Source organism: Drosophila gunungcola, unplaced genomic scaffold (assembly GCF_025200985.1).
Source record: "Drosophila gunungcola strain Sukarami unplaced genomic scaffold, Dgunungcola_SK_2 000074F, whole genome shotgun sequence".
In the NCBI taxonomy this organism is placed as follows: Eukaryota; Metazoa; Arthropoda; class Insecta; order Diptera; family Drosophilidae; genus Drosophila; species Drosophila gunungcola.
Window position 1 is genome coordinate 240,742 of NW_026453237.1, and position 14,588 is coordinate 255,329.

Consider the following 14,588-nt stretch of genomic DNA (forward strand, 5'->3'; position numbering starts at 1 on the left):
GTTTAATTAAATTTTAAAACATTGAAGGCAATCAAAAATCGGTTTTAAAAGGGGATCCCTCTTAATTATTCGATAATTCTGCAACTGCCTATCGCTGAACACATGCGTAAGTTTCTATCGTTGGCGTCCCACCACCAGTGGCAACAACAACAACACACACAGCAGCAGCTACAGAACAGCAAACAACAACAATAACACTGATGCCTTAGCGCTTGCGTATTTTGTTGATATTTGCAAGCCACGCGAGACGAGAAGAGATGCTGCGCCTACTCGTGTCCAATTGCGGCCGCAGCAGCGATTTGCTCAGGTAGGCAGGCGGTGTAATCGTGGCTCAGGAATGGTGGATCCACCAGGAACAGCAGCACCACCACCAACACCTGGCCATGAAACCTTAGCCCCCTCCCCTCTTTGCCCTCACTCCGGTTATGTCATCAATTCAGCAACTTGATTTTAACCGCCCTTTCTCGCCAGCCGCCACCTGCTGCAGCCCTCACAGCAGCCACTGCCACGCCTCCAGAATGCCGCCCGCCTGATGCGACAACATCTGCGCGGCACGAACGCCAAAGGAGCACCACCTTGTCCGCCCGCACCCGCGCTTCCGCCCACAAACGCCAGCCGTCTGCTGCACACGACACGCCTACTTCTGTGGGGCGGCGGCAGTCTATCGCTCGGCCTGGGCGCCCGCTCCTGGTGGGCGGGGCACGGCGGGATCGTCCACTGCGAGGGCAGCCGACTGGCCATTCGTAAGGAGGAGGAGGAGGACCCAGCGGACGAGCAGCGATTCGACTGGCAACGATTGTGGGCCTACCTGGAGCCGCATCTCTGGGAGCTCATCGGGGCCATTTGCGTGAGTGGAAAAACCAGTAGGAAGTAGTGTTCGCCAGGAGAGCAACTGGTGGACATTGGGTTGTGATCGAGGAATAGGAACCAAACCCTTTGGATAGTGTCGGCCGAAAGAAATACAAGTTAAGAAACCGCAGAGAAACAATATCCTAAACTAACTTGCAACACACTAGATATTCAGGGACTTTTTAAACCAATAGTGTCAGTCAATTAAACAAGCTTATACATATGTATATAATAGTACTCTTCCAGAGGAAAACAATCTTAGATCAACAAGTCGAAATAGTGCTATACAAGTCGAAATAGTCAAAAGAAGATTGTAACTCAAATAACCCCCAAAGCCCGTCGGATAGTGTCTGTCAACAGATGCACAAGTTAAGGAACTGAATGAAAATCCTTGGCAAACTTCCCAAGTTCAGTCAAAAAAGCCCAGAGGCCTAAAAACACAAAGAAGATAGTGATAGTCAAGCTAAAAATAAGATATACACTTTAAATGCTAAAGGCGGTAATTGTATATAAATGTAATGTCTGATTTTGCTTTTAACTTGCTGGCATATTTTAAAACAGTATATTAATCTATTCAGTTAAAAAATATTTTTATTAAAATTTAGCAAAAAGACTGATTAAAATATAGTTTTGTAGAATAATAATTTAGTTAAATTTGAGCAATTATCAAAGTATTTAAATTATACTAAATGATATTATGTACAACTAATGGATGTTTATATCTTATACTAATTGAACTACCTTTTTACTTTTTACCTGCAGGCCGCCCTGATAGTGGCTTACATCAACATTCGCATCCCGAACCTGCTGGGCGACCTGGTCAACACACTGGCAAGATATGCAAACACGTACGTGACGGATCCGATCAACAACTCGTTTGTGAAGGACGTGAGCAAACCGGCCGGCAATCTGCTGAGCCTGTACATGCTGCAGTCGGGCTTCACCTTCATGTACATTTACCTGCTGAGCCGTGTCGGCGAGCAGATGGCGGCCAAGATGCGGCAGGATTTGTTCACGCAGATCGTCGTCCAGGACATTGCCTTCTTCGATGAGAATCGAACGGGTGAGCTGGTCAATCGACTCACAGCCGATGTGCAGGACTTCAAGACCTCGTTTAAGCAATTCGTGGCCCAGGGATTGCGAAGTGCTGCCCAGTTGATTGGTGGCAGCATATCGCTCTTCATGATTTCACCTCACATGGCTGCCATTGCGCTGGCCAGTGTGCCGTGTGTGGTGATGTTCATGTCGTATTTGGGCAAAAAACTGCGTTCGCTCAGCAAGAGTTCACAGGCCCAAGCGGAACGAGCGACGGGAGTTTGCGAGGAGGCACTGTCCAACATCCGGACGGTGAGATCCAGTGCCTGTGAATACCGCGAGATGCAGCTGTTCGAGGCGGAGACCAATGAGGCGGCTCGTCTGGCGCAGGAACTCGGCTACGGGATCGCCATCTTCCAGGGCCTCACCAATTTCTTCCTCAACACACTAGTCCTATCCACGCTGTTCATGGGCGGTCACCTCATGTCCACGGAAAGCCTGTCGCCGGGTGCCCTGATGGCCTTCCTGGTTGCCTCGCAGGGTGTGCAGCGATCCCTGGCCCAGGGATCCATCCTGCTGGGCACCATGATCCGGGGCATGACGGCTGGCAGTCGGGTGTTCGAATTCCTCTCGCTGCAGCCGCAGGTGGAGCTGCTGCGCGGCTATGTCATACCGCAGGAGCGTCTGCACGGCGAAATACGCTTTGAGAACGTCTCCTTCGCATATCCCATGCGGCCCGATCATGTAAGTTATCTTAGAGATGATCCTTATTATACCCTTTTCTTCAAAAGTATAATTGCAAGACTATTTTGTCCCCCTGTTAGAACAACTTTGGTTTAATATTTGGTATAATTTTTATATAATATTGATCAACTTCGTATCGCTGCCGCAAAGAGATAACAATTTTATAATAACCGCAAACATTTATAGCTATTTATTTGCAGACAGTTAGTATAAAGATTAGCACCAGAGTTATAGAAAAAGTCATTTCCTTTCCTATTTTACTAACTGTTATAGACTTTTATGCATTAAACGTAAAGAAATTAAATTATATTTAACAATATTCCTTTTTCTATTTTACTAACTGTTATAGACTTTTATGCATTAAACGTATAGAAATTAAATTATATTTAACAATATTCCTTTTCTATTTTACTAATTGTTATAGACTTTTATGCATTAAACGTATAGAAAATTTAATTTCTATATTTAACAATATTCCTTTTCTATTTTACTAACTGTTATAGAGTTTTACACATTAAACATACAGAAATTAAATTATACTTAGCAATATTCCTACTGATACTTACCATTTCTTAATTTTCCCTTAGGTGGTGCTCAAGGACTTCAGCCTGACGCTCCGCCCGGGCCAAACGGTGGCCCTGGTGGGAGCCAGTGGATCGGGCAAGTCAACGATAGCGTCGCTGGTGGAACGCTTCTACGAACCATCGGCGGGCAATATCAAGTTGGATGGCTACAAGCTGTCGGACATCTCGCCCTACTGGCTGCGAGCCAATGTCCTCGGTTTCATCGAACAGCAGCCGGTGCTGTTCGGCACATCGATATTGGAGAATATCCGATATGGCAAACCGGATGCGGGCGAGGAGGATGTGTTTGCGGCCTCGCGACTATCGCAATCGCATGACTTTGTCACAGCCCTGCCAGATGGATATGCGACGCATGTGGGCGAAAGGGGCACCCAGTTGAGCGGTGGCCAGCGGCAACGCATCGCCATTGCCCGGGCCCTGTTGAAGAACCCGCGCATCCTCATCCTGGACGAGGCGACCAGTGCCTTGGACGCCACCAGCGAGGCGGAGGTGCAGAAGGCACTGGACACAGCGGTGCAGAATCGAACCACCCTGGTGATTGCTCATCGGCTGTCCACGATACGAAACGCTGACCTCATCGTCGTCCTTGACCAGGGACGCGTAGTAGAGGTGAGTTGGCAATCCTTAATAAAATATTGATATTTTTGTAACTCGTATGATATATTTGATTTATCTTGCATATCAAGAACTTCTTATTATAGCTTATAAGCTACTAAGCAATAGACTTTCACAAGGCCAAGTTTTAAATCTTGAAAGAACTAAGAAATTATAAATTTTCAAGCCTTTAAGATAGTGTGTTTGAATTTACATATAAAAAATAAATTTGGAGCTATGAGATATGATTAATAACACAACAAAGGATACATAGCTTTACATTTCAAAGCGCGAATTCTTCAGCTTTAGATTAGAACTACGTTTTTAGGGACTAATAACAGGTGAAAATGAATATAAATTTTGATATGTTCATTTGTTTCGTTATGTGAAAATATTATATTTATAGGCTTATATTTTGATTTTAATTTTAATTTAAAAAACTCAAATTTCTTAAAAATAATTTACTGTATTTTGTCATAATTCTTAGACCGGCAAACACGACGAACTGATGGCCAAGCGGGGTCTGTATTTCGATCTGGTACGTCAGCAGGAGCGACGGGATATCCAGGAGCAAGTGCAGGCCGTGGAGGACGTGGTGGCCGCCAAGGAGCAGCAGGCAACTGCGGCAGTGGGCAGCATGTCCGCCGGCAGGACGAACACAGCCCAGGGCTAAGAGATCGTAGGCAAATTGATTATTCCCTGTAAACTTAAATTATTAGAATGTTTTGTTTTCACTTTTTTATTTCCAACTGACCAAAAAACAATGGTGAGAGACGCTAACGATAAGTATACAATAAAATAAACGCTGAAGACAGTATTGTTTTTGTTACAAAACGAATGTATTTCATTGTCAATAACAAGGCATTCACCGGATTTCATAGATTATGTCTAAATTAATATTAATTAGAAATGTTACACCGATTTAAATCAATTACGGAAATTATATATATGTATATATATACATATGTAAAACTTATCAAGAAAATAAGGCAGATTTGAGATTTAAAACCAAATTTAGCATTCTTTTTTATTTATTTGTTTAATTTTGATCAGAAACTAAAAATTCTTCCGTTAAATTATTTTAAATCATATGATTAAAACGACCGCACTGCCCGACCATAAAAACCTATTTTTTCGTTTTCCGAATATGGTCACTCTGCATAAACAAATATTGTTACTCAAACTTAAACTTTTTACGTTAAAATTTACAACAAATTGTAAAAAAAATATATTAATAAAAAAAAATAATAATAAATATAATATTAACATTTTTTGAGTTGGCGCGTTACAGCCGATAGGTCAGGATTATTTTAATGTTAGGCCTACGGTCGCACTGGCACGATTGTCTTTTATTTTGTGTGGTTTTGTTGTTGTTTTGTTTATTATGCATTTCTTTTTTATTGTTTGAGTTCGTGAGTTGTGCGTCGGCATTTAAATTAAATCCTTGGCATTTCGGCAGCGGTTGCCAATATTATTATTGCATGGCGGGAATTGTGGTTGAATAAAATAATGCGAAGAAAACCTAACAAATGTGCAATGTGCGTCAAGTCAATGGCAATACAAACGAACAATTATGTAAGTGTGTGTGCGTGTGTGTTTGGTTTAATTTAGTGTACAAAAACGACAACAACAGCAGAAACAACAACAAACAGGTAACAATAGACGCGCATGTTGGTAAAACCAGTTGTTGTTGTTGTATCTGCTTTGGGACATTTGTTAATGTCGTTGTTGTTCCCGTTCCCCCACACACATTTTCGAACAGTGTATGTGTGTTTGTACGAGTGTGCAGCACCTGTACGCGTGTTCGTGTCCGCCAGCAAGCATGTGTGTGTGTTGTGCTTCTGCCTTCGCACAGTGGGCAAATTGGTCAATTTTTCTGGCTTAAAATAAACAAAACTGCCTAAGTGAATTAATTGTCTTAATTAACATAAATTGACCGCAAGCTATGATAGTTACATACAATTAAACGAATATAATTTCTAGTGCGACTATGTACCACGACTAATAACAATCAAGTTAAACTATTTTTAGTGCATAACAAAACTCAGGAAGTTAATAGCGACTATTTAAAACAATTAATTCCTTAATTAAATAAACTGACTATTTAAACTTTAAAAGTGGTACGGAATATTTTCGCCCGTTGAAAATAGATTAAACACATTCAATCTAAAAATGTTCCCTTTGTCAGAACGATTACTTTTATTCTTCGGTTAACTTCGCATTAAATAAGGAATAAATGTTTATAAATCAACATATATCGAATATTCTGCTTGGGTACCATTATGACTACAAGGGGTTGAGGTTGAGAACGTGAAAAGAAGTCATTATTTTCATGGAGTTTTAGCTAAAGTTTACTGCCCACTGTGTCTACGAGCGTGTTTGAGTGCATTCGTCATTCATTGGCATAGTTTACGCGGGCGGGAGCGGGATAGCAAGCACAACAACTACAGTTAGCTCAGCTGAAGTGCAATTGCGATTATTGCAGTTGCTTTAAAGACCCATAGTTGTTGTTGCATCCACTCCGTTTTCACGGTCAATGTTGAGATATTTACATATCTACATATTTACATATGTACATATGTATGAATGTAAAGCGATGATCCAAGAAAGAAGCGCCGGACAGTCAATCAAAATCAGGCGGTTTTTGCATTCCATTGGAGGAGCTGACTCAGGATCGAACTCTTTATCGCTTGTGAACAATTTCCCCAACTAAACCCCAAACCAATGACTATCTTTCGTACAAATTATTGTTCCATTTTTGTCATTCGTTTAATTCTAACTACAGTAGCTATTGCTTAAAAGAAAGAAATTCAAGTAACCGCCTAAAGAATTTCGTTTTATTTGCGCGACGATATTGCCAAAATTTTATTATCTTTAAAAGGATTTCTAATAAATTGATATATATATATATATGTATATGTATATGTATATCTATGTTTTTGCATAATACGGTTTTACAAAAGGTCCTAATCTTATCTTTATCTGAACAATATAAATTTAATACTAAGTATTACGTCATATCATTCTGTATTTATATAAACATATTTTGTTTGAACATTGATTGCGAAATATTTAAAAATAATATTTAATAATGAGGTTAACAATTCAAATGGACATCAAAGAACTTCTTTGAAGTTTTCTGGTATTTTTTTCTACAATACCTAACGATTCTTATTAAATAGCCATATCCTATTTATACATACATAGGTCTTACAAACATTGTCTCATTGGAATTATCGATATGAATAAAACTAGATGCATATAACAGATTCTTGCTTAGTTTTACTGCCTTGTTTACGATTATTGGTCGTATGTGGGTCATTTTCCGTGACTGTTGTTCTATATTTACTATATTTAATACCTGTTCCGTCATTCGTTAATATCTTTTCACTCCTCTTTGCCTTGTCCCCTTAGTGCTAACGTAACCGGGCCGAGGCACAAAAAAATCATTCCATGCATCATCACCAGCAGCGCCTGCGGGAAAATGGCGGTCGAGGAGGATCGGGTTCAGGATCGGTATCGGTGTCGGGATCAGGATCAGGATCAGGATCAGGATCAGGATTGTGCGCCCATTGTCGGGGCCAACTACTGCCCCATCCGGAGGAGCCCATCGTGATGGCTCTGGGTCAGCAGTGGCACTGCGACTGCTTCCGCTGTTCCGTTTGCGAGGGCCACCTGCACAACTGGTACTTTGAGCGCGAGGGTCTACTGTACTGCCGGGAGGATTATTACGGCCGGTTCGGCGATGCCTGCCAACAGTGCACGGCCGTTATCACCGGACCCGTTATGGTGGCCGGCGAGCACAAATTCCATCCGGAGTGCTTCTGTTGCGCAGCATGTGGCTCCTTCATCGGCGAGGGTGAATCGTATGCGCTGGTCGAGCGGTCGAAGCTCTACTGTGGCCAGTGCTATGGCAAGCGATCCTGCCAGCCGGCAGATGCCAAGGCACGGATCACGACGGCCGGCAAGCCGATGCACTCCATCCGGCTGGTGGAGATCCCCAAGGACGCCACACCGGGCCTGAGGGTCGACGGAGTGGCCCTGGACGACGGCTGTCCCACAGTCCGCATTACAGAGTAAGCATTGCCTACTAGTCATTTACTTAATTAACCTACATTATCCTCACAAACATTTATCTATGCACATATAATCAGTATTGGTTACTCCTTTATTAACTTGTTAGATTGTTCATTCTGCCTGCTATCTTTTTTTGTTCATTAATACAGTGGACATTCCATTATTAAATGTACATTCCATATTATATGACAAATGTGATGTTAGCCCTTGTAAATATTGCGAAAATTGGCCAACCAAAAAGGTGGTTAAGAGCACTACTCTTTAACAACACATTTCAATTGATTTTGAAAGCGTATAGGTATTACAAATTGCATTCCTTTTAACTCACTTAAATTCAGCCCCATTATCTGCGAATCTAAAGTCAAATAGTTCAAATTATATATAATTGCACGAAAAGCAGTTATCTTCGTTTTTGTGCTTTTAAAGAAGTTATTGTTATTGTTATTGATTTTTATATGGCTTTCGTTTGGTTGTAGTTGAGTTACTTGATGGAACGTTTTTTATTGTATAAGTAGCTAGCTTTAGCGAACCACTTATTATCCAATACTAACTTGGCTGGTGTCTCATCCTCTGCCTATTTACAATAAATACATGCTTACCCGAAATAAACTAAAAACAATAACAAAAAACGGAACAGCTTGTTTTGTAACTTCTTCTTCTGGCTGACCTCGGTGGCGGAACAGTGCTGTGGTGCCCCTTATAGGTAACACCCCCTGGAGTAACAACCCCAAACCCAAACAACTAAAGCGAGTAACTCTAAATTAATACCCTTCTAATCTCTGGTAAATTTCATTTGCCACAGGATCGATGTGAATCTTACCAATTTGCACATTGGCGACCGCATCCTGGAGGTGAATGGGACACCAGTCAGCGATTCTTCGGTGGAGCAGATCGACAAACTGATCCGGAGTAATGAAAAGATGCTGCAGCTGACCGTGGAGCATGATCCGGTGCAAGTGTGCCGCTCATGCAGCCAAGCCGATATCCAGAGGGCCATGTCAGCGTCCACATTAATCCTGCCGCTCAGCACTTCGGCCTCCAGTGTGGAGGTGGGCAGGGAGCGACTCTATAGGACACCCGGCGAACAGGGACCAAAGGCCAGGAAACTGCGTCAAGCCACCAATGCCTCAACCACCATACCGCCATCGACGGCAGCAGGAGCGGCCACAATGACCCAATTGAAGGAGAAGGAGCGCTGTTCCAGTCTGTCCAAGTTGCTGGACGAACAGCACCAGGCACAACAGCACTCGGCACATCCCCAGCTATACGATTTGTCGAGGACACAATCCTGTCGTGTGGTCCAGAAACCTCAGCGAATCTTTCGGGCATCTGATCTGGTTATTGGTGAAAAGTTGGGCGAAGGCTTTTTCGGCAAGGTGTTCAAGGTTACCCATCGCCAGAGTGGCGAGGTAATGGTCCTCAAAGAGCTCCACCGTGCGGACGAGGAAGCCCAAAGGAATTTCATTAAGGAAGTGGCTGTTCTCCGCCTGCTGGACCATCGCCATGTGCTCAAGTTTATTGGTGTGCTGTACAAGGACAAGAAACTGCATATGGTCACCGAATATGTGGCCGGTGGTTGTCTCAAGGAACTCATCCACGACTCTGCTCAGGTCCTCTCATGGCCGCAACGCGTTTGCTTGGCCAGGGACATTGCCTGCGGCATGAGCTACCTGCACTCGATGAACATCATCCATCGTGACCTCAACTCGATGAATTGTCTGGTGCGCGAGGATCGATCGGTTATTGTGGCAGACTTTGGACTAGCACGCAGTGTGGATGCACCGCGTCTGCCTGGCGGCAATGTGGCATCCTCTGACCGTGGTGGCAATGCCACACCAGGGGGCTATGGATCGGGCGCTGGTAGCGATGCGGCCATGTCGCCGGGCGGAACTCTCAGGCGCAGCAAGAGCAGGCAGCGTAGACAGCGATACACGGTGGTCGGCAATCCCTACTGGATGGCACCCGAAATGATGAAGGGCCTTAAGTACGATGAGAAGGTCGACGTCTTTTCCTTTGGCATTATGCTGTGTGAGGTGAGATTGAGTTACTATAATTTAGAGCAGAGAAATTGAAAGAAGCTTGTTGTAAACGATGAAGCGGTTGCTTATTGCAGCCTCTCTTCTCTTATTATCATATAACATAGATAATTATACATAATAGTAATATATAATTATAAAATAAATATCAATTTAAATAGATATTTATGACAATGGTTTGTAGATTGCATAGAGAAAGCAGCTGCACCGTTTACAACCAGCTCTTTTTGCGCTCACCAACTTATTGCTAAGATTTCCTAGCAAAGTGCTTAATCTATTTACCAAATCCGTTTCAGATTATTGGTCGCGTGGAAGCGGATCCGGATTTCATGCCCCGCAACTCGGACTTCAGCCTCAATCAGCAGGAGTTCCGCGAGAAGTTCTGCTGTCAGTGCCCAGAGGCTTTCGTCAAAGTGGCCTTCGTGTGCTGCGACCTTAATCCCGATCTGCGTCCGTGCTTTGAAACCCTGCACATTTGGCTTCAACGGCTGGGCGATGATCTGGCCGCCGATCGTGTGCCGCCCGAGCATCTGCTGCACGAGATCGAGAACTTCCAGGAGTGGTATGCCAGCTCCGAGGATGCCTTGTCGCCCACCTCGCAGCGCAGCTTGAATAATCTCGATGAGGTGATCCAGATTGCGGTCGAAACGGATACATCAACGGTGGCAAAGGAAAAGGAGAAAGAGAAGGAGAATCTGGCTATCAAGCCGCAGGATATACCCAAATCGCCGCATCTGGGCAAAGATTTCTCGCCGAGCGGTGAAAGGCTGCGGGACAGTATGCGTGCCAGGCGCCGGCAGCGTTTTCTGGGCGCCCAAGAGGAGCGACGTAATCTAACTCCCGAAACGGAGTCCAAGGAACGGGCTCTAAAGCAGGCCCTCAGAAAATGTCGACCGTTCGGTGAGAGAGGTTACTTGGTGGACCTGCGGCCCGGTGCCGAATTGCAGCTGCAGGATGTAAGGGATCTGAACACCTATTCCGATGTGGATTCCAGTTGCGATACTAGCTTGAATTACCAGGAGGTGAACAATATGCCAGTGGCACAAGAGGACGAAAAGCCAGTGAAAGCGGGCAATGAGGTGATGGAGGAAAACGCAAGCAGGACGGATACGCAGCACCATCGCCTGGCCATTGACGATATGCGCACCCGCTTGCATCAATGTCGCAGCAAATTCGAGCACTTAGAGGAGGCTAGCCGACGGAACTTTAACCAATCCCAGCACTCGATGAGGAATTTCTTCAAAACACCACCGGTGGCCCTAAAGATGTTTCAGCGTTTGGAGCATGAAGCGGCTGCCCTGAATGGTGGCAACAATTGCCCACCGCCACCACCACGCACGCAGCGCATCAATCAGACTCCAATTTTTGGCCGTAAGAATCCGCCTGCAACGGCAAGTGTGGGACAAAAGCTGCAGCATGCGGAATCCCTAGAGCATTTGGCTTCCGGCAGTGTTAGCAAACCACTGGCCACGCCGGCTCCGAAAAGGAGCAAGGCCGCCACAACGACCAAAAGCCAGAGCAGTAGCAACACCACCACCATCACCACCACCAACCCGCCACTCTTTCTGCCGCCCAGCCACAATAGTAGTGTTAATTTGAATAGCAACGGCAATGTGACCACCAGTTGTACACCATCATCCGCTCCACCAGATTGGCTGCCAAAGAAGCACAAGCTGACGTTGCCCCTGCCAACGTCGCATCCACAAGCGTCCCCGCAGCTGCCACCGCAGCGAACGAGCAACAATCATCGCCTGCCATCGACCAATGGCAAAGGCAAGCCGCTGAGGCCAACGCCCAGTCGGACAGCCCAAGGAATGCCCGCCGGCAATTGCGTCTCGCCCACCAGGAGCAGCAGGCCGGGATCCCCCAGCAAGCATTTGGCCCAGAGGCACACCGCCGCCACGGCCCAACGACTTACCAATGGTAAAATCTCGCTATAATTTGATTTAAAGGGTATCCTTTCTTGACGTATTAAACTTAAACACACATTTACCTATTGATTATATTGCTTCACATAATTTGCTATGTGACTTGGAATTTAAGTTACTCATACAACATATTTTCCATTTATTTTCCTAATTATTTACATAAATGGATTTTAGTTTTATTTGCCAAACTTCAATGATATTTAATAGATTGCTAAAATAATTTTATATTACAAGTTTTAACTTGTTAAAATTTTGTTGTATATATTTATGTTTATACCAAATCAATCCGAAACCTTTGTACTGTTTCCACTAAAGTTTTATATTTTTCGATATATTTAGTGACCGCTGCCCACCAGCAACAGCATCAACATCAACAACAATCCACGAAGACGACACGCCTGAGCATACTTAGTCCGGAGAAGGTGCATCGCCTGGGAGCCCGTCTCAGCGATCAGAAGCAGAAAATGCGCGATGAGGCAGCGGCGACAGGTGCATCCGCCGGAGCGGGAGCAGGTTGTGCGGCATCACCGGCAACGGGATCCTCCGGCAATGGTCACCTTCAGGGCTATCGGACTGGAGCCTCGGGAACGACGAATCCAGGCGGCGGTGAAAGAAGGAGGCGAGCACCACCGCCGCCCGTTCGCACGCATTTCAATACGCGCTGCTAGCTGGGCAAAATTGCCATACTCTTATATACTCGATTGTCAAGTGTTGTGCACAGTGTGTTGTTCTCACTCAGGGAGCCCTATTAAGCAGTGTAATGTTCTACTGACTAACTGTTGTAACTAGCCTAATTGTTTTTACCACATAACTGTTGTAATTCGTAATACGACTGTTCGCTTTCCAAATGTACAGAAATACTTATTCCACTATTTAACCATATAATACCAGTACATTTCTGTAACATTTCCATTTCTATTTTTCTGTATAACCAGTCATTTTATATAACTATTTAATGCTTTTCTTAAACCAAAAAAAAACTAGTGAACTGTTCTACTGTTGTGAACGCAACTGTTATATACGCACATGACAAACTCAACATTCCAACAAAAAAAAAAAAAAACACAGAAATCGTCTACGAAAAACGAATAGCGAACTATAGCGACACTCTTGGAATTGAGAACGGAAAAGAATCTTTGAGGAATAATCAGATATCAATTCCAAAAGCGGCAATCGACGACAGTTTTCAAAACGGTCGAAAAGAAATTACAAAGAGGGCAACTACGAATATATCAGTGATGCTCAAAAAGCCCAACGAAAACTGTTATACCCAGCTTTCAATCAAAAGGTTTTATATTATTGTTTTTAACATTCAATTTTAAGTTCAAACTAAACGAAGGTTAAGTGCCTGTTATGAAAGAAATCCAACAAGTTGCAATATTACATAGATTGTATAAACCATGCGAATAATTATAGTATTTAAGAATACAGGGTAACAACTGTTCCGACTAACTTAACGAACTCACTAAAATGCTAAGCAATTACTTTTTAGCCCACTACTGTCCGATATAAAGTTATTTGAAAAACATAGATAGAGATATACAGAATACAGAAGTAGAGAGGGAAAAAACTTGTGCCATGAAGCTGAGCGAAGAACGAAAGAATCTGAAGAATCTTGCGAGGAAGGAGGAGTAGGAGCCCACCCACAAAAAAAGACAATGGAACGAAAAGAACTTTAACTAGAAAAATTGTGGTTTGAATATTTTTGATATACACCATATATAAATATATTTATATATATATTCCATAACTATATAGATAAACGTATTCCATGTTAGTGCTTAAATCTAATTTATTATATCTCGATTTTCCACCCATCCGCCCCGTCCCCCCATTCCATGAACAATAATTAACCACGCTAGGAAACACTTTTTTTTTGTACTGTGGAGGAAAAGTCTAACTTTTGTAATCGTATAAGAACGTTTTTGCTCAAAGGCAATTTTAGGTTGTAAGTGATACATACATACACCCACGCTAATTGTTATACAAAACACGCACACGCTCAAGCCTAATACTGTTATACTGTTAAACTGTGTACTTTATATAGCCATTATACCTTAACCTATATATAGGATCGAAACGCTTTGCAATTAACAGCTTCTAAATGACACTTGAGCCTGGCCACTGTTATACGGACATATGTCTGTATAACAGTGGCTCCGCCCAAAAAACGATCTAGCATTTAATTATCTATATACAACAAAATATGTTCGATATTTTTATATGCAGTTAATGTAATGTGTTGTATTTTGATTCCACCTTATAGCTACGTTTATACGCCTGCTCTTCAATGTTTCAAAATATTTAACGTATTTACAAATATAACTTACACAATTCCCTATAATCTCCATACCGTTGAACAGATAATATCAGTATAGCAACATTTTTCTACCCATTTGTAAATAAGTTTACTAACTAGTAATTTTTTGGTTACCTAGTTATTTGGTTAGAGAAAGATTTGTATTCACATATGCAGCTTGTGTATAAACGTAGTAACTCTCCTTTGGTTTTAATCTTAAACTTGTTTTTTTATATAAAAAATGAAAATTGGAAAAAATAAATAAACAAACTGAATGGAAACCAACGTTTATTTATTGTCTGATACGAAACATCATCTTGTTGGGGGTTCTTAAAAATATGGTTAATGTAGTATATAAAGAATTCGGATTTTCCGATTTAATAGATTTAATAGTTAAATTTTGTAAAATACGTTTTGGAATATATTATGAAAATTTAAAGAT

General features: G+C 42.8%; 3 protein-coding genes across 4 annotated transcripts in view; all 3 read left to right on the top strand.

Moving 5' to 3' along the window:
• LOC128264553 (uncharacterized) overlaps positions 1-14,588 on the top strand; it is a 230,872-nt gene that overhangs the window by 183,651 nt on the left and 32,633 nt on the right.
• On the top strand, positions 103-4,640 carry LOC128264560 (mitochondrial potassium channel ATP-binding subunit). The gene is made up of 5 exons (XM_053000112.1): positions 103-307; positions 472-847; positions 1,612-2,628; positions 3,216-3,821; positions 4,294-4,640. Exons 1-5 carry the CDS (start codon positions 258-260, stop codon positions 4,477-4,479), a joined length of 2,235 nt encoding a protein of 744 aa, XP_052856072.1. The 5' UTR covers positions 103-257; the 3' UTR covers positions 4,480-4,640.
• On the top strand, positions 5,136-14,427 carry LOC128264558 (LIM domain kinase 1). 2 transcript variants are annotated; one of them, XM_053000109.1, is made up of 6 exons: positions 5,136-5,381; positions 7,221-7,882; positions 8,521-8,586; positions 8,686-9,916; positions 10,216-11,842; positions 12,187-14,427. In XM_053000109.1, the coding sequence occupies exons 2-6, from the start codon at positions 7,260-7,262 to the stop codon at positions 12,513-12,515; spliced, it is 3,876 nt and encodes a 1,291-aa protein (XP_052856069.1). In that variant the 5' UTR covers positions 5,136-5,381; positions 7,221-7,259; the 3' UTR covers positions 12,516-14,427. The 2 variants fall into 2 exon arrangements, with proteins under 2 accessions (XP_052856069.1, XP_052856070.1); XM_053000110.1 differs by lacking the exon at positions 8,521-8,586.